This window comes from Cydia strobilella, chromosome 2 (genome assembly GCF_947568885.1).
Source record: "Cydia strobilella chromosome 2, ilCydStro3.1, whole genome shotgun sequence".
NCBI classification, from domain to species: Eukaryota; Metazoa; Arthropoda; class Insecta; order Lepidoptera; family Tortricidae; genus Cydia; species Cydia strobilella.
Window position 1 is genome coordinate 1,272,698 of NC_086042.1, and position 20,642 is coordinate 1,293,339.

The 20,642-nt window shown below is 38.5% G+C and overlaps 1 protein-coding gene across 1 annotated transcript in view; it reads right to left on the minus strand.

Moving 5' to 3' along the window:
- Positions 1 to 20,642, minus strand: part of LOC134749139 (uncharacterized) — a 175,803-nt gene that overhangs the window by 18,072 nt on the left and 137,089 nt on the right. The window contains exons 4-13 of the mRNA XM_063684047.1: positions 16,982 to 17,123; positions 16,672 to 16,809; positions 16,362 to 16,499; positions 16,202 to 16,221; positions 16,042 to 16,135; positions 15,750 to 15,815; positions 14,962 to 15,148; positions 14,356 to 14,478; positions 1,158 to 1,322; positions 484 to 571 (exon numbers count right to left, since the gene is read on the minus strand). Of these exons, the coding sequence (XP_063540117.1) occupies positions 484 to 571; positions 1,158 to 1,322; positions 14,356 to 14,478; positions 14,962 to 15,148; positions 15,750 to 15,815; positions 16,042 to 16,135; positions 16,202 to 16,221; positions 16,362 to 16,499; positions 16,672 to 16,809; positions 16,982 to 17,123 (1,161 nt within the window). The remainder of the gene's footprint in view (positions 1 to 483; positions 572 to 1,157; positions 1,323 to 14,355; positions 14,479 to 14,961; positions 15,149 to 15,749; positions 15,816 to 16,041; positions 16,136 to 16,201; positions 16,222 to 16,361; positions 16,500 to 16,671; positions 16,810 to 16,981; positions 17,124 to 20,642) is intronic.

Below are 20,642 nucleotides of genomic sequence, written 5' to 3' on the forward strand. Positions count from 1 at the left end.
GGGGGCGCGCCCGGGTGCCGTCTTTTGCGGTCACACACACTACAGCAAGCATTATGCCTGCACATACGCACACAAATAAATATTATCGGTCCGACAGCTGACGGGGCGTTCCGACATGGCTGAATTTATCGGAAGCGCCTTTCCGATGGATGTCGGAAGGCGCCTATGACAAAAACAGCTGCAGGAGAGTGCCATTAGCATTAAGTCCGCCTTTTTGCGTTATTTATTATTGAATAATGATTTATTAAATGCATAAATAAATACAGAGAAATACATATATCCTACCTTTTACTTCCTTCCGACATCCGATATCGGATCGGACAATATCGGAAGAAGCAGAGGGGGGTTACCGGATCTCTATTGCCTTTGTTATAACGAGCGAAAGAGATGAGTGTTGTTTGTTTGTTGTTGTACAGGTGAGTTAGGTTTTACAAAGTTAGCGGTAGACCCTTTCAGGTTGACCATTGAATACTGGATACCTACCAGCGTCTTTAGAAGTGATGCTATTGATGACCAGCTCGATACGTTTCTCGTCGCCCGGGTTCAGGAACGCAGCTTTCCACAATCCAATCTGAAATATTGATTGCACAATTAGGATCCTTAATTCTGCTACTTAGACAGAACCTGGGTTATGTAGCGAAAATTGATATTTTTGTTAAGATATGATGATTCTGATGAGGAAGGTACTCTATAACACTCTCACTCTAACGCTTTGACGATGTCCTTAAGAAGTCCACTGATGGTCTCATCGGAAGACCGGCGCTGGAAGTCGCCAGCGTCATGCTGAGATGAGACCATTTTGGTGGCACATTCTCCTTCCTATGTTTTTCTGTTTTGTATAAGTAATTTTCTCTTCTGTATTTGTGCTTACGATTAAATTATTTCTATTACCACTCCTACTGACCTTCTCAGTAAAAGCCATTAAATAGTACTCCGTATTTGTACCAAGTGATATAAAGTGGTTGACCTGTAGCGGTGCAGTTGAACCGGATGATGCATGGCTTTTTTCGGCACTAGTTTTTTTTTTTTACTAGCCTATTATGGTGTCCCACTGCTGGGCAAAGGCCTCTCCCCTTGTCTTCCACGACTCCCGATATATAGTATACAATTTAATCAATTTAATCTGATAGCTTTTGGATCGACTCACGACACCTTACCTTCTCAGTAAGAGCCAATGGTACTCCGTCCTTGTACCAAGTGATATTAGGCTCCGGTCGGCCTGTAGCGGTACAGTTGAACCGGATGGTGCTGGCTCGGATGGCTTCTTTTGACACCGGCGGCAGAGTGATGTTAACCGGTTTGGTCACTGTCACGTTGTATATCTGGCGACAAGGACGTACAATACAATACAATACAAATCCTCTTTATTGTACAACCTCAGAATAAATGTACATGGAAACACAAGTAATACATACTTAAGTTACGCAACGTAACGACGTACTTATGTAGAAATATACAGGGTGGCTAAATGAAAATAAGTGCATTCCCGTTGCCAGGGAAGTTTTGGGATTATACTGAGCAGCAACTTTTACTATGGAACCAACCCCGAAATCGCGAAAATTTTTTTGGCTGTCTCATACATTTTGGCTGGTCCATTTTCTATGGGAGGGAATTTTTTTTTTAACGATTTCGTGGTTGATCCTATAGTAAAAGTTGCTCAGTATAATCCCAAAACCTCCCTGGCAACGGGAATGCACTTATTTTTTTGCCACCCTGTATATATCAACAGGAGGGAGATGATTAAAATTACATCGGATAATAATTCGGTTTCTTTTATTGTAAAAGCGATAATAATGTTAAAAAAATACATAACGGTAGGTACTGTCTTACGCGTCATAATTATATCGACATCGACTTGTACCCAGTTTCACTCGTCCTTACACTTTTTAAACGTCAAACCAAATTGCACCCGTCAAACCGACCGTTGACGACCAGTCTGGCCTAGTGGGTAGTGACCCTGCCTGTGAAGCCAATGGTCCTGGGTTCGAATCCCGGTAAGGGCATTTATTTGTGTGATGAGCACAGATATTTGTTCCTAAGTTATGGGTGTTTTCTATGTATTTAAGTATTTATATATTATATATATCGTTGTCTGAGTACCCATAACACAAGCCTCCTTGGGCTTACCGTGGGACTTAGACGATCTGTGTAAGAATGTCCTATAATATTTATTATTTTTCCCCTCACTAGCTCGGAAAGCCGTCTATTATCCTTTAAAACAAGCGGGGAAAAACGCATTTTATCCACTAGTGGGGAAAGTAATTTGACCTTGGATGGAGCGTGTTTAAGTAGCTTGACAGATAAAAAAACGTAAAACGCTCATAATAATGGTTCGTTCGATATTAATTATCATTAAATAAATGGTTTGAGAATCTAATAAAAAATACCAAATTTAGCTTTATTTAATAATTTTAAGTCATAAACCTTAAAATTCCATAAGAAACATTTGATTATTTATAATGATGTTAAATATAATTCTGAACGCACAAGTTGAGTCGATGCAATTTCAAAACGCATCGTTGACATTTCATACGTCAGAACAGAAATGTCAACGTTGTCAACGAAATTTTTACTGTTCTTCTCACCGACTCACGAAAAAATCAGAATTTCTAGTGTTTTCTGTTATAATATCGTAAAAAAATTAGTGATTGAAGATGATCTAACGCCTGTGGATGTTGCACTTTCCTCGCTATAGTGAGGGGAAAAGTTTTGTGTTACACACGGGTGCAAATGTATTTTACTTCTCGTGTGTTGAAACACTCGCTACGCTCAGGATTCTATTTTAGAACCACTCGCTTCGCTCGTGGTTCAACTATAGAATCCTTTCGCTTGCTCATGTTTCAATTCCACACTCGCGGGTAAAATACAACTTTGCACCCTTGTATAACAAATAGCTATATTTATAAACCGGGGTAAGATTAGATATTAGTTAAGTTTAAACAACTTCCTGAATAATTGTATTCCATTCTACTTGTAAAAATACACTAAAATAGCAGAAGATTCCCATTTTTTTAACCGCCTTAAAAAAAAAGAGGGTCTCAGTTTGACCCGTATGTATTCGTTGTTAAAAATGTTGGTCCTCTAACATTTTGGTTTGGCACCTCCTTCAAAAAGTAAGTAACTACCCGGATGGTTATTAATTTGCTTATTATTGGGTATTAATTACTTTTTGGCGGAAATTTGCTTTACGACGGGATAGAGACTGGACAAGGATAGGGGGGTGGGGTATATAAAAAAATTTATTTTGTGCTTTTTAGTGGGTTGGTTTCTTCAAGGCGGTTCCCTTTTTTTAAAGAAATGAAATTAAGTTATTTTGGCGCTTTTTTTTTAATTTTTAGATTTTTTTCAATTTTTTTTCCATTAAACTTCAAAACAGCAAATTATACCGTAAGCTTGACACCATAATAATATTAAAAGTTGACATACAGTAACAATATATCTTCGTTTATAAAAGACCACCGAGTGCGTACTTACGTTCTATTTTTGTCAATTTACTTCCATAAAATTACCATAATGTACAGTCAGCGGTAAAAAAATAATAATATACAGAGTCGTAATTTTTAACGGCGTGCGGTTATATTAAAATTACTAAAATACTTATAATAAACCCAGGTAGCATTTATATGTTAATATGACGTCAGCGACGTCATAATGACGTAATAATGCCGTCATTATTACGTCATTATGACGTCGCTGACATCACTTTGTTACCTGGGAATTGACTGTTTGACTCCTTTTGATGCCGAGTTAATTGTGCAGTTTTTTTTTATTAAAAAGGTTGGTAAAAGATGGATTTAAAAAATCGGCCAAGTGCGAGTCGGTGCAGTTACATGTATCATGTTCACGGGTGACACTACCCGTGAAACTAACCGTGAATCATTCAAAACTCTAATAGCAAAACATTGTCTGTAACTTATAAACAAAATCTGGTTAAACGAGATATCTCGGTCGTAACGTCTCGCATAACAATTAATTATATCTGTCTGCACGTGTATACATAATTTTGCATCATCCGAGTAAGGCAAGGCTTGATTTTTTATTACCCGCTTAATTACCTTGCCCTGTTAGTAGTTATGTATGATAGTTATTGTAGCGAAATAGGGAATATTACGCGAAACTGCGCAGGGGGCGCCACTACCACAATCTGAGGTTCTATCACAAAACAAGAATATCGAAATTTCGTTATTATTATATTTTACGGTAGGCAGGGTCACTCCCGGTGCCGACAAAGAGGAGGAGAGGAGGTCGTTATTATAAAGTCAGCACGCGTGAATATCTTTAAAAAGTTTCGAAACCTTTTTAACTACTTAGGGATTGACTTTCAAAGCTCGAAGAGTTCGACAAAATTGGAAGAATAAGCATATTTATATAGTAATATTTAAAATTGTACGAGTAAGGTTCCTCTTCGGTTTAGCTTGTGTGATGTCTGTCAGTATCTAAGCGCCACTTGCACCAGCCCGGGGTTAACCGGTTAAACCGTTAACCCAGTGTCAAATTGTACTGGTAACCATGGTACTCCAGGTTTAACCGGTTAACCCCGGGTTAGTGGGATGGTGCAAGGAGCCCTAAGTAACGGAACTGTTCTGTTAATTCCTACTATCCATATTAATATTATAATGCGAAAATATGTCTGTCTTTCTGTACGTCTAAACCGCTGAATTTTAGGATAGATTTTATGTCGGAAGCCATCCCTAAAGAGGGTGAATGGGGGGGTGGAAATGAGAAAATCAATGAATTGCCTGTTAATTGGTGTAAGCAATTAAGCAAATTAAGCTCAAAATTATTGCCATTAGATTTTATCCAGGCGCTATACTTACTGCTGGAACTAATTCCACGCAAACTAAGTCGCGGGCAAAAGCTAGTACCTATTATAAAATGTATAAATGTGAAAGTATGTAACACTGTCTGTCTGTTACCTTCACGCTTAAACCGCTGAACCGATCTTGATGAGATTTGGCATGGAGATAGTTTTAGGCCCAGGGATGGACATAAAAGACAGTTTTTATCAATCATCGAATTAAATAAATATACGAAATCGCGCGCATACTCTAGTAATAATATGATATAATATAGCCTCTTTATTCCTTAATAAACAAACATAATTTACAGTTTCATTTCTTAATAATTAAAATTAAAATTTCATTTCATGCATTTCTATATCTTACATAATTAACATTCCGAATTTACATTTCCATTTCATAGTTTAGTTTAATATATATATAATTTTTTTTTAATTTTACTTTTTCACATTTAGTACATTTTTCTTTACACAGAAAAATATATATAAATTAATAAATTGCACATTTTTTTTTTTATATATTTATTTAAGGACCTCTCTACGAGTAAAGGCCTCCTCCATATCCTTCCAAGTATCTCTATCCGTTGCCTTTGTAATCCAGTCCTTTCCAGCAGCTCTAACTATCTCGTCTGCCCACCTCTCTTTCGGTTTTCCACGAGTTCGGTTACCGAGTGGTCCTGGCCACGTAGTTACTTTATTTGCCCATTTGTCCTTGCTCATTCGTGCCACATGGCCTGCCCACTTCCATTTTAGTTTTCTACAGTGTTGTAAGGCGTCTATTACGTTTGTTCTCCTTCTTGTCTGTATTACGTTGCCTGTCCTTTCTGTTTATTTTCAACATTTTCAATATACTTCGTTCCATGGCTCTTTGACATGTCTGTATTCGATTTATAAAGAAATACTAAAGTCAGACCTCCCAGTCAAGCTCAAGAAAAAGGTGCTAGATTCCTGTATACTTCCATGCCTCTCATAGGCAGCCAAACATGGATTTACAGTAACTACACAACAAATCGAAAACAGACATGCATACTCTAGTAATCCATACTTAATATTATAAATGCGAAAGTGTGTCTGTCTGTCTGTCTGTTACCTCTTCACGCACAAACCGCTAAACCGATTTAGTTGAAATTTGCTATAGAGATAGTTTGAGTCCCGGGTGGGTAGTTTTTATCCCAGAAATCATCCTTTAAGTGGATGAAAAGGGGGGTGGAAGTTTGTATGGGAAATCGATAAAAAGCATATTGGAAAAAAATAAGCTACCCAAATTAATAACTCCACGCAGACGAAGTCGCGGGCAAAAGCTATGTATATAATATAAATAATGATCTTAATACTTCACAGTTATACTAAATATCAATACGAACCACGTGTAAAAAATATAAATCGTACGAGTATTTATACAAACCTCTTCCTAGAACTTGACGAGGTAACTCGTGCGAAATAATTTATGTTAACAGGAACAAAATATACATAGACTCAATAACTAGACAACGCGAGTGACCAGTGAAAAGTGCTTGTTGCTAGGCCTATTTGAATAAAGAATATATTGAATTGAATTGAATTGATTGGCCATACATTTTGGCTTGCGGTGTCAGCATGGCTGCATTTTTATCACCTGTCACTTTCGCACTTACATACTTGTTAGAACGTGACAGGCATGGTGACAGGAGATAAAAATGCTACCGTGCAAGACTCTTTCCACTTTTATGTACTTATAACCGCCCGCGTCTTATAGTTTTTCATGAACGTCTATCAAACATATAACTGTTGATAATCGTTTTCATTTTGACCATACTGTTTGCTAGAAAGAGTCAAAAATTAACAGAGGATTGTAACGCTGCGTCTTAAGGACCCTCCTCACTCATGCGCGAATCACGGCGCGAAGCCGCGAACGCGAGTCTGGAGTCTAGTTCGCTAATCAGCGAAATCGACTCAACACTCGCGTTCGCGGCTTCGCGCCGCGTAGTCTGGAGCGGGCTTTACGTAGGCGTAAACGCGAACGCGAAGCAGCGCGGCGCGGCGGGCCCAAGGCGTTCGCGTTCGCAACGGGATGCGCCCACGTAGGACACTTCAATAGGTATCAAAGGATTTAAGGATTGATTCACCCCACTCCGCTACGTAGTAACTATTTATTAATCTGTGACTCCGCGCCGCGCTGCGCCGCGCCGCTTCGCGTTCGCGTGTTGTTCGCCTACGTAGTACGCTGCGTTAAGGGGCCCACTGACTATCAGTCCGCCGGACGATATAGGCCTGTCAGTTAGAACAAAAATTTGACAGTTCCGAACAACTGACAGGCCGATATCGTCCGGCGGACTGATAGTCAGAGGGCCCCTTTAGAGGTTTCTAAGTTTTATGAATATTAAGGGGGTTAGTCTATAAGGACTCGCTGGAATATAGGTACAGATTATTTTTTATTTACATCCTGTGTGTTGGTAGGTGCGTGTGTCAAATATAATTATTTGGCTTTACAAATTACGTGATAATCATAGTATACAAGTAAGAGTATAACCTTACACACATACAGGCATATAATTAAATGGGTTGTTGGGTTGTTTTACTATTTATAATATATTTATTTCGCCGTAATCGTATTTAAGTACAAATAATAATAATATTTTTTGTAAGTGTTTTTATATTGTACTTTTATACTCACATTGTAAAACGCTAACCTAAGACCCAAGTTAAATAAAGGGAAGAATAATACATTTATTTATTGTTCAGTAAAGAAAAGTTTATAAAACAAACAAAGACAGTACTTAAATGAGTAGGTCACAACAACCAATGGTATTTGTCGTAAATGTATGTCATGTGTTAATGAGTTACTACATACTTAACTGCATATTTAATTCTTTTTACAGTACATATGGTGCTACTTTTTCGCACTAGTGCGGGAATGAGCACTTTTCGTGCATATGTCGAAAGTTTAAAGGGCCATATGTACTGTAAAACGTTGTACGATACACGTGCGAAAAGGTAATTCGCAACTTGTGTCGATTTAAAACACTCCCTGCGGTCGTGTTTTAATTTATCGCCACTCGTTTCGAATTTCCTCTTTTCCGCACTTGTATCGTAAATAACTATTTCTACTCGTCGAGTATAATCTGTGTATTACGACTTCACATGCAACACTACAACCTTACTCTTTTCAACGTTGGATAGTCTATGGCACTTCCGACTCAAGCATAAGAATTTTATCGATACGGTTTAGTCAATTATAAATATTTTGAAAATAGAACTTCATACATTTCAGTAAAATATTCCTTGTTTAAGGAGACTCGATTCAATGCAAATTAGTCTACTTAAACACGCTGCTGCGTCGTATCTGCTTTGTGATTGGTTGGCCAACAATTGCTTCATAAGTCATAAACGCGCATGTGACACCCTTCATATAGCAACATCCATATCCTACGAAAACCGCTTAGCGTTGCGTGTTAGTCTCCATAGGCTACGGTGGCCAAAATCAAGAAAAAAACTGACTTAAAATTGAATTTAGCGCGGAGCAGGTACCAGGGTCTCATGAGTTACGAGGAGGTGTCGTTGACCAACTCGCCGGGGGCGCCGGGCCCGGCGGCCGGTGCGCGTACGAGTATGAAGGTATCGCGGGTCGCGGCAGCTCGCGTATCTTAGCTGTATACTTTTGGTTTGTTTACTTAAGTATATGATTCTACTAGTTGAAAGTATACTTTTTTGTCTCGTAGAAAAAGTATTGCATACAATAGTGATATAATCAAGCTTTTCAATCTCGTACCTTAACTTAAGCAACTCAGCAAGCTGCGTTGCTTAAACACGGTACTCGACTGAAAAGCTCTCTATTATATCACGATTGTATAAAATACTATTTTACGACTTATTTATGGTGTAGTGTAGGTACCTACATTAATAGTTATTTGTTATACAAGGGTGCAAAGTTGTATTTTACCCGCGAGTGTGGAAGCGAGTGGTTCTAAAATAGAATCCTGAGCGTAACGAGTGTTTCAACACACGAGAAGTAAAATATAATTTGCACCCGTGTGTAACACAAAACTTTTCCCCTCACTATAGCGAGGAAAGTGCAACATCCACAGGCGTTAGATCATCTTCATCACCGGAATCACTCATTTTTTTACGATAATACGATATCATAAAAGAAAACTGGAAGTTGTGTATTTTTACGTGTCGGAGTTGAGAAATTTTTTGTTGACAATGTTGACATTTCTGACGATGCGTTTTGAAATTGCATCGACTCAACTTGTGCGTTCAGAATTACATTCAACATCATTTAAAAAAACAAAAGTTTCTTATGGAATTTAAGGTTTATGACTTAAAATCATTAAATAAAGCTAAATTTGGTATTTTTTATTAAATTCTCAAACCATTTATTTAATGATAATTAATATCGAACGAACCATTATTATGAGCGTTTTACGTTTTGTTATGTGTCAAAAGCTACTTAAACACGCTCTATCCGAGGTCAAATTACTTTCCCCACTAGTGGATAAAATGCGTTTTTCCCCGCTTGTATTAAAGGATAAAAGACAGCTTTCCGAGCTAGTGAGGGGAAAAATAATAACTATACGAGTATGTAGAATTATATTAATTACGGCCGCTGCTACTACTTTTACGTTAATATGTGGTATTTTCTATAAAAAAGGACCTTATTGTCGATAGCGCTTACGCAATTATTAACGATGCTCCGATATATAGTTTGTCAAAGGACTGTCTCATTTCAAACATAGACAGAGAGAATCATGCTATCTTTGACTTACACTAGTACTAGCACCCAAAAGAAAAGGATGAGTATAATGGTTTTTTTATTAAAATGGTTTTTTTATTTTATCCTTCGTATATGATATTTATTTCAGTTTATAGTTCAAATAGTAGTGTGTCTACTTGAAAAAGTGTGTGTGTTCTTAGGGTTTTTTTATTCTTATTTACTGACAAGATTTGCTTGACCAACTATAAATACAATGCCGCGCGGCGCTGTGCGGCGTAAGGGCCATCGACAATAAGGTCCCTTTTCATAGAAAAAGCCCCAAATAGTTTTGATAGTATTTAACCCTAAACATGGCAGTGTGCATACTTATGCACGTTACACTCTTCAAAAATCTACGCAACAAATTAACAACCGAAAATTATTTTCGACATTAAGGGACAATGTTGACAGAAAACGCCAATTCCAAAGTGTAATAATGTACCTATGAAAATGATCACGTGATTTTTGTTGCATCTGTCATCCCGATATATGTTTTACAGTACATATGGTGCTACTTACTCGCACTAGTGCGTAAAAAAGCACTTTTCGTGCATATGTCGAAAGTTTAAAGGGCCATATGTACTGTAAAACGTTGTACGATACACGTGCGAATAGGTAATTCGCAACTCGTGTCGATTTAAAACACTCCCTACGGTCGTGTTTTAATTTATCGCCACTCATTTCCAATTTCCTCTTTTCCGCACTTGTATCGTAAATAACTATTTCATTTCGATCAGCATTTGTCTATGTACGTTTGGCAATATAGAGATCTCACAATCTAGCGACTACTTTTAACATTTGAACATCATTTACTCTTGCACACTTGTAAGTGTAAGTGCCAACCTTTACTCTAATAAGTCTTACAAATGTTATTATGTTATTAAATAAGCCATATATTAATATATACTTAATAGTTCAAATTGAAATAGGTACCTAATATTTATTTGTAATATCTGTTCTGATCTCAATTTAGTTTAACCAATGTTAGTTAAGTTTACGTGCTGACGCGATCGCTTGGACAGGTCTCCACGGAAGACCAGCGTCAAGATACCTGAAAGGTAACTTGACATCAAGCTGAGGGGAGACCTTTTCAGTGACGTTTATGTTTTATATTAATAAAAATATATTACATTTAAGCAATACTGTAAGCATCCTGAATAAATTTATTTTCTTTCTTCTTCTTCTTTCATCATATCTAAATAAAATCACTACATAGTATAAAACAAAGTCGCTTTCCCTGTCTGTCCGTTTGTCCCTATGTATGCTTAGATCTTAAAAACTACGCAACGGATTTTGATGCGTTTTTTTTAATAGTGATTCAAGAGGAAGGTTTATATGTATAATTTGCAAAGTTGTTTGTTGTTGTGCGAAGCCGGGTCGGGTCGCTATTAAATTATATTTTTAAAATTCAAATGAAGCTTGTTGTTTTTAGATCACCGGTTTCTACGGTACTTTCTGTACTTCTGATCCGTCAACATTTAGTAGCTATCACTAGGCCACCAAGTTAAGGATGACTCACGTTAGACCGGGCCGTGTCCGGGCCGCAGCTTCCGGCGCTTCGTTTTCTATGGAAAGCATCACGTGATCACCTGTCATGTCATAGAAAAGTAAGCGCCGGAAGCTCCAGCCCGGACACGGCCCGGTCTAACGTGAGACACTTATTTTTTATTAATTCAAAAAATTTACACAGCATTACAGCGAACTAATACATTGAAAAATTTATAATAGAAAGTATTTATACAAACTTGGTACATGATACAGTCTACCTATAGAAAGGACAAGAGAACAAATGTAAGAAAGAAGAACTAATACAAAACTTATAATGTGTTTTAATAACAAAACTTCCGTGAGACATAGACATATTAAATATATTAATAACGGGTCACTCATGTGTTTTAAGTCGAAAACGCTCGACATGTTTCACTCCGTACCGAGGAGCGTCATCAGGAGCTTGCGTCGACGGTGACGGACCGGCGCAGACTGCGGGCCGCAGCCCTCCGCGCCCGATGAGTCGGCGCGTGCGCCGGTGGCGGCAGGGGGGGCGAGAAACTACCCTCGTTTACGGCATTATTGTCAAATGATGGGTTGCACACAACACTCACTACGTCATTCGCTAATGGTTCGTCCACACTGTCCACCGACGTAGTACCCAAAACAGTTTTCCAGCTCGGAGGCACTGACCAACCACAATCACGGTTAAAATTCGGATGACGACCAATTTCGATAATGTGATTCTTTTCGATTTCTTATAATGTGTTGTCTATTCACAGCGAGTCTTTGATTATTTTCAAGATTAGTATTTATCAACCGTGTTTATCGAGTACCCAAAAATGTTTGAATAAAATGTCTGGTCCGTGGTAAAATACAAAATTACAATCGCCTACATACACTTACTCGAAAAAAAAAACTGTATGTTGTCGATTTATTACTTTAGAATCTCTTTCAAAGTCCGTTAAAATGTAGCGAATCTTTGGACATCTTATTCACCTATATCGGCTAAATGTGGTATTTTCTATAAAAAGGGACCTTATTATCGATGGCGCTTACGCCATTATAAACGATGCTCCGATATAATTACAATGCTGCGCGACGCTGTGCGGCGTAAGCGCCATCGACAATAAGGTCCCTTTTCATAGAAAAAGCCCCAAATAGTTTTGATAGTATTTAACCCTAAACATGGCAGTGTGCATTCTTATGCACGTTACACTTCAAAAATCTACGCAACAAATTAACAGCCGAAAATTATTTTCGACATTACTTTACTCGATTGGTAGAAAATTGTTTTATGTCGCTGGCAACACTGATTTTGAGTGTAGCACGCAAAATGACGGGCCGCAAAGCTACGCATCGTAAGAGAAAATTGGTACTTTTAAGTGTTTTCCTTTTTTTGGGTCTATCTATGATTGTTACATGACAAATTTTAATACGCACATAGCTAAAATGCAAAAATAGTAGGCGCCGAGTACCGCCACCTACAAAAACGATGAGCCACACGGTGTTGTCAGGAGGTTTTAAGTCTTCTTTATTAACCAGCCTATGTTTACGAATCAATGAATACCTATAATAGAAATAATTTTCAACCCACGCAAGCTTTATTTACGGAATTAGTATTTATTTTCTTACAGCTTTCACTGGCAGTTATTTTAACCCTTAAATGTATGCACAACAAATTAGCAGTAAATAGACTGCGATACAGGCGTATCACGACTATGTTTGTTCTGTACTTAGATATGGTATTATTCTTTGGGGAATTAAAACATAGATTGTCAGTGCTTTTATCTGATGTAACCTTGATTCCTTTCTTTTTCGTACAATAAAGTGTTTATACTTACTTACTTTATTTTATTGACAATTTCATTGAAATTTTATTGATGCGAACAATTACCCCACATGCGTACTTTTACCCAACAGCTTGCTGAATCTTACCCGCACGGTGGAGGAGTGAGTGCCAACCCTAGCATTTCATTAAAATTTCAACACTGGTAACGTGATAACGGGGTATGGAAATTACATAGGGTACCTAATCCATATTTATGTAAATATAAAATTATCGGTAAAATACATATGAAAAATCTTACTATCATCAGAAAGATAAACTATTTGTGATATAGCTATAATAATAATATAATAAAGTATGAAAATATAAAATCATTACAAACCCCGAAAAACCCGCCTAAATTAAGTACATACTAAAAATCATCAACTTTTGGCTCTTTCCGAATTTTCCACCGTTTTTAAATTTTCCAAATGTAACTGTTTTAAATTATAATACTGCACAAATTTAAATTACAAATCGGGAAATAGATTAGTTTTACTATAGAAATAATAAACAGGGTAACGGATAAACTAAATTTTATCTAATTATGCATAAAATTATAATGTTTTTGTTGTGTAGGCTGCATCCAATACTATGATGCAATTAATTTATTTATATTATGACATTATTTAAAGGGTACTTAAATAAAAAGATGTTTTGAGACCACAAACATAAACAAAATTATTTTTATAAGACCTCGCCCTTAAACGTGTCCAAATAATACACAAGATGGAAAAGAAATAAATAAGGAAAAATATACTTTGATATCTTTCCAATATAATTAGGTTCCTGCTCAAATTACGAAAATACCAAAACACGGAAGGGCGTTCACATGAGCTCATGATTCGTAATACATAATGTAATACAAATCAGCAAAATGGGAACAGGGAAGTCTTTGATTTGATCATTTACAAGGCACGCTCAAAGGGAAGCGGGGATGACGGCTGTTAACTTTACAAACGGTTTTTTTTTGTATTTTTGACAGTAGGCTTTACGAAGTCATAGAATTATGATACATGTACAATGTTTATGACATTTGGACAGCACTACCAAACGGATACGCTATAGTACGGACAATTTATTGTCTTGTGTGCAAACTTAGTGAACGATCAAGCGTGCGTGCGGGGCGGTTCATGTACGCCTCCGCATTCCAAGTCGCCCGTGGACGCCTGCAATACCAGAGGGGTTGATAGTGCGTTGAAGGTGGGACCGTCTCGAAGATGGCACACTCTTTTCTGAAAGTTTTGAAAGTCGAATCGGTCCGGAAATACCGCGGGCGAAAGTTTATAACACAGTATGGCTGCTCAGCTTGGAAGCATGACGCTACACGCCCCACTAAACGCGCCGCTTGACGCTCGCTACTGAGGCCGTAGTTACTACTAAGACTACTAAGAGTTTCATGTTTCATCATCGTCATCATTTCAGCCCTAGAACACCCACTGGCATGACTACGTGATAGTATAACTTTTTTACCCCAACGGTCATCGGTTCTTCGAGCTATGAGCTTACCTTCTTTAAATCCTCATGTCCTGGTACATTGCAGGTATAAACGCCGTCTTGTGATACGTCTACATCAGTCAAGACGAGCACAGGGCCGTTATACAGCCGTTTTCCCGCCAGGTCCCAGATTACCTGTATCACAAAAGTACGATTGATTATTAACCCTTAAATGCATGATTTTTTGTATAACTTTTTAATAAATTGAAATAGATGTGTCATGTTGTATAGATTGAGGGAATAATATTTTGGATAGCTGCATATTGAGCCACGGACCATCAAATATACGATGCATATATACATCATTATGCATTTAAGGGTTAAAAACTAGTATATAGGTAGTTATTAAAAAGCTAGCTATTTCTGTTTCAAAGTTCACCTAAATCTTTCTTAAGGTTTGTGCTAAATAGAGTAACAAAGAACACAGACATTTTTACCTCCAGTCCGCGGGGCTACTTAACCATCTAGAATCGTAGATCTGTAGCGAGACTCAATATCCCACTGAAGAGCTCCAGGCAGCTTGTTCTCCTGCCTTTGGAGACCTTAAGATCGGCGTGGCGTAGGCGAAGCTTTGTTGAGGTAGGTACATGGGTATTTCTAGTTAATCTTCGTACTTACTTCAGATGGCATTGGCCATCCAGACACAGGACACGGTAGGACCGCATCCCCTCCTTCTGGAACTAGTAGCTGGTGGTCTTCGAAGGTAGGCATGAACTCTAGGGCTTGAGGTTCTGAAGGAACAACATGCAGCCGTCCACCGTGGCTGGTGCGAGTTTTGTTCACATATGAGTTTGTTGCTATGCATCTGGAAGTAAATGAGTATGTAACGTAACTGTTATGCAGAAGTACCTATACCTATACTACTACTAACCTGTACTTGTACTAGCTAATAGAGCGAGTTGATTAAAATCCAATTACACCCATTTAATGAGTAATAAAACTTTGGACAAAAATAATGAGCGTTCCACGGGCAAAAACAAGAGACGAAATAATGATAAGCCATGTTATCAAAAGAGGTGGTTGGCTGACATTACGCTCGCAATTTTAACACGTTCACCGCTGAGCTACGGTTGCAGCGCTATCGTAGCCGATAACATGGATTTACCGGTATGTAGCGAAAATGCTTCGTAGAGGCAAAACGACATCGTGTCGTGATTAGCGCTGAATGGGTTAAGAACAAAGAAAATTAAAAGACAGGTTCGTCATCCTCTTAGCGTTTGTCTTGTACTGGGGCCCGGTTTACTGGTTTTCTCCTTCCACTTCTACCCAAATTACAAAAATTAAAAGACCTTTAAAAGATAGGTTACTGGTCTAAAAGTTCCTCCTTTTACTCTGTCAAAATGGACAAACTACGAGTACAACTTTATTGTTAAGTCTAAAGCATGTGAGTGAGAAGAAATGATTACCTGTAAATACCAGCATCGCTGTCTCGCACTTCAGTAATAAGCAGCTGATCTTTCAGCATATAGTATCTGAAACAAATAGTTTATTAAAAACAAATCTATGTTAAACTATGAATACTATGATACATATCAACTTATAAAACTATTCATAGACTGGCTAAATCCAGCTGGCTTACAAATCATTTACAATGGCTTATTTGCCGGCTAACTGCGGAAACCGGTGCCAATAACAGTAACATGGTCTTGGTCATAGTTCAGCCAGGAGATACCAAGTGGTTCTGGTGGTAATTAGTACCTGTCGTCTGCAGGAAGGTCCTGGTCATCCTTCAGCCAGGAGATGATGGCGGGCGGCGCTGAGCTGACGACGCAGGGTAGGGCCACCAGTCCGGCTGTCCGCGCCGGGCCGTCGTGTTTTCAGAGTACTTGGAGAACTTGGTTCTGGTGGTAATTAGTACCTGTCGTCTGCAGGAAGGTCCTGGTCATCCTTCAGCCAGGAGATGATGGCGGGCGGCGCTGAGCTGACGACGCAGGGTAGGGCCACCAGTCCGGCTGTCCGCGCCGGGCCGTCGTGTTTTCAGAGTACTTGGAGAACTTGGTTTTGATGGTAATTAGTACCTGTCGTTTGCAGGAAGGTCCTGGTCATCCTTCAGCCAGGAGATGATGGCGGGCGGCGCTGAGCTGACGACGCTGGGTAGGGCCACCGGCTGTCCGCGCCGGGCCGTCGTGTTTTCAGAGTACTTGGAGAACTTGGTTCTGGTGGTAGTTAGTACCTGTCGTCTGCAGGAAGGTCCTGGTCATCCTTCAGCCAGGAGATGATGGCGGGCGGCGCTGAGCTGACGACGCAGGGTAGGGCCACCGGCTGTCCGCGCCGGGCCGTTGTGTTTTTAGAGTACTTGGAGAACTTGGTTCTGGTGGTAGTTAGTACCTGTCGTCTGCAGGAAGGTCCTGGTCATCCTTCAGCCAGGAGATGATGGCGGGCGGCGCTGAGCTGACGACGCTGGGTAGGGCCACCGGCTGTCCGCGCCGGGCCGTCGTGTTTTCAGAGTACTCGGAGAACTTGGTTCTGGTGGTAATTAGTACCTGTCGTCTGCAGGAAGGTACTGGTCATCCTTCAGCCAGGAGATGATGGCGGGCGGCGCTGAGCTGACGACGCAGGGTAGGGCCACCGGCTGTCCGCGCCGGGCCGTCGTGTTTTCAGAGTACTTGGAGAACTTGGTTCTGGTGGTAGTTAGTACCTGTCGTCTGCAGGAAGGTCCTGGTCATCCTTCAGCCAGGAGATGATGGCGGGCGGCGCTGAGCTGACGACGCAGGGTAGGGCCACCGGCTGTCCGCGCCGGGCCGTTGTGTTTTCAGGGTATTTGGAGAACTTGTCCAGGTCTGCGGAAGAAGATTATATTCAATTGTATACCTACATATGACACAGTATTTAAAATTGGCCTCAAATATCGGGCGTCTTCCAAATAATAGCCAAATAAAAAGCCGTGAAAGTACTGAATGTAAAAGTACGACACCCCAATTAGTCAATTCCCTGTTCTTAAGGAATTCTATATTAAATATTGTTCTCAGAAACTTCAAAATAAACGTAAAAATGTTCATAATTTATGAACACGTGCCTTGGTAATAACAAAATAAATTTTGTTATTTAGCGTTATATTTAAAATTAAATTTAAAGGTTTGAATTTAATAACTACATATCTTAGTCCAACTATTTGTATTATTTAGCTTAATACTAATGGTAATCTATAACGCATAACAAGTGTTATTCGAAAATTCATTCAAGTAGTTAAAGTTGACGAAATATAAAGTGAGCCGATCTTGTTCAAACTTGTTCGAGAGATCGGCTCACAACATATTTCGTCAATCTTAATACCGTATTTTTTTATACTGCGTCGGTGGCAAACAAGCATACGGCCCGCCTGATGTTAAGCAGTCTCCGTAGCCTATGCGCGCATGTAACTCCAGAGGACCCTAACACTCCTCTCCCTCGTTGAGCTCTGGCAACCTTACTCACCGGCAGGAACACAACACTATGAGTAGGGTCTAGTGTTATTTGGCTGCGGTTTTCTGTAAGGTGGAGGTACTTCCCCAGTTGGGCTCTGCTCTAGATCTGGAATGACATCCGCTGTGCTGTGCCCTACCACACAAAGCGAGATGTCATTCGCAGTGCCCATACCCCTCTCCCGTATTCTCGCGCAATAAATTTCAGACAGTTTTTTTTACTTGTCTTTTCTAGTGCCCTAACCTAAATGGATAGGTAAGAAGCTTTTGATCGTGGACAGAAATTGTTTTTTTTTTTTTTGTCAAAATTGATCATTTTGTCACTTGCTTTATACGTTTTTCCTGTTAATGCCGATCGTCGTTATTTATAAAGTTACTAGACCCGCCCCGGCTTCGCACGGATAGTTCAACTAATTAACACAAAACCTTTACAAATTATACATATAAACCGTCCTCTTGAATCACTATCTATTTTTTTTTTTAAATCGGTCAAGTGAGAGTTCGTTTAACTCGCGCACCGAGGGTTCCGTACAAACTTTCAATTTTTTCATGTAAATAGAATCACGAAAGACTTGACCAGAAGTATACTAAGCGTAATTGTGTACAGCGCTATCTATCGGCAAATTGGCTAACTAATTTGCGCGACCTGTATGTATGTTGGTTTTTCAAGGATACTTATTAATTCTTTATCATGTGAACCGATTTCAACAATTTTTGTTTTATTTGAAAGAAGGTGTTTTTAGTGTGATGTCATAGTCATTTCAAGTATAACAAACACCCGCATATGGGCTTAAATTGCAAATTAAATCAGAAAAGGTTTTTTTGATAATGAAAAAACAAGTTTTTAAGACAGAAGTGTGATTATATTTTTCCAGGTAAAAAAAACATTAGTAAACTTCGGAGATAAGTAAGGGATGCTATTCGGGGGATGCTATTTTTTTTCGTATTTTCCTTCATAAGTCAATTTTTTTTCATTATGATACAAATAAAAAATTGTTTTGTTATGTTCAATTCGAGCTCTTTCAAATGATATCCCACTCGACCTAGTAACTAGACTTTGACTTTTTGCCCCCTCTTTATATTGGGGCATTTTTCATAATTAATAATAATGGTTTTATTTCATGAGTAACTATCGCGGTAACCGAAGACAATAATAAAAGTAAAATAAAAAAAATACACTTCCAATGTGTTAAGGTTAGCGCCGTTCATATTTCTAATTTCAAATCGATAGCTTCAATAGTTCTCGAGATATTTAGCAATGTGACAGACGGACAGACAGACAGACAGACGGACAGAGTCGCACCATAAGGGTTCCTTTTGTGCCTTTTTGGTACGGAACCCTAAAAACCGCATCAAAGTCCGTTGCGTAGTTTTAAAGATCTCTAAGCATACATAGGGACACACGGACGAACAGACAGCGGAAAGGGACTTTGTTGTACACTATGTAGTGAAGAGACGTATCTGAAGACTATTTTCTCATAGCAGCACGGAATTATAAAAAAAAAAAAAATCGGACAATTCGGAATCCATATACAATTTACATATCAAATATTAAAATTAAAATTAGAATTAAAATACAATCAACTTTAAAAAATTTAGATATAAAATTTAAAATTAGAATGAAACGGCCCTCACAGCATATACCCGGAGAAGGACATAGGACACTTTTTATTATACATGTAAAAGCTGATAGTTATGAGGCCGACAACCCCTTTTCACGCCGATGTATGTATAGTGCTTTTCTCAAACATGCAATGAAATAAATAAAGAAATCTCCACGAAATCAAAGTTTTAATTCTAAAGAAACTAAAAGTAAACTAGGCACAAAATATAACTACCACTTGTACCTATCTAATAATAATAAAATATTATAGGACATTTTTACACAAATTGAGCTCAAGAAGGCTTGTGTTGTGGGTACTCAGACAACGATATATCCATACTAATATTATAAATGCGAAAGTCTGTCTGTCTGTCTGTCTGTGTGTTACCTCTTCACGCTTAAACCGCTAAACCGATTTAGTTGAAATTTGGTATATAGATAGATTAACTCCCGGGGAAGGACATAGGATACTTTTTATCCCAGAACTCACCCCTCAAGGGGGTGGAAATTTGTATGGGGAATCAATAACCGCTGAACCGATTTAGATGAAACTTGGTATGGGGATAGTTTGAGCTGTGGGAAAGGATATAGAATAACTTTTATCCCCGAAAAAATCTCTTAAGGGTGTAAAAAATGGGGTGGAAATGTACAGTGTGGACCAATTTGGGGGTGAAAAAAGGATGGATTAAAAAAGCAGATTTGTTGAAGAATTAAGGTACCCAAATTACTAATTCCACACAGACGAAGTCGCGGGCAAAAGCTAAGCTATAAGTATATAAACAAACAATCACTAAATTTCTCTCAAGATCCTGTTCTTAATGTCCCATAATCATCACCTACAGATACTGTTAATCACAAAGAGAAAATTGCTAACATAATTCACCAGCACAATAACAAAAGCGTTTCGTGGGGGGTATTGTTTTTTGCTACGTTTTCAGTTTTAGTTAATTATGCGTTGTTTAATTAAGAACAGGCGTCAGACGAGGAGCCTAGGTAAATAAGGAACATGTATAACACCCGATACAGAGATTAGGTAATAATATAGACTTTCTTTTTTAAATAAATAAATATTCTTCTTACACCGATTGACTATGTCCCACAGTAAGCTCAAGAAAGCTTGTATTTACTCTAGGTATGAAAATTCCAAAAAAAATGAAATTTCTTTTTTTCGGTTTTTTTTTTCAGTTATATTCAGAAAAATTAAATACATCACTCACAATGCCACTTATGGAGACTATATAGAATAGAATAGAATACTTTATTCGTAAACACACACACAGACAATAGACATACAT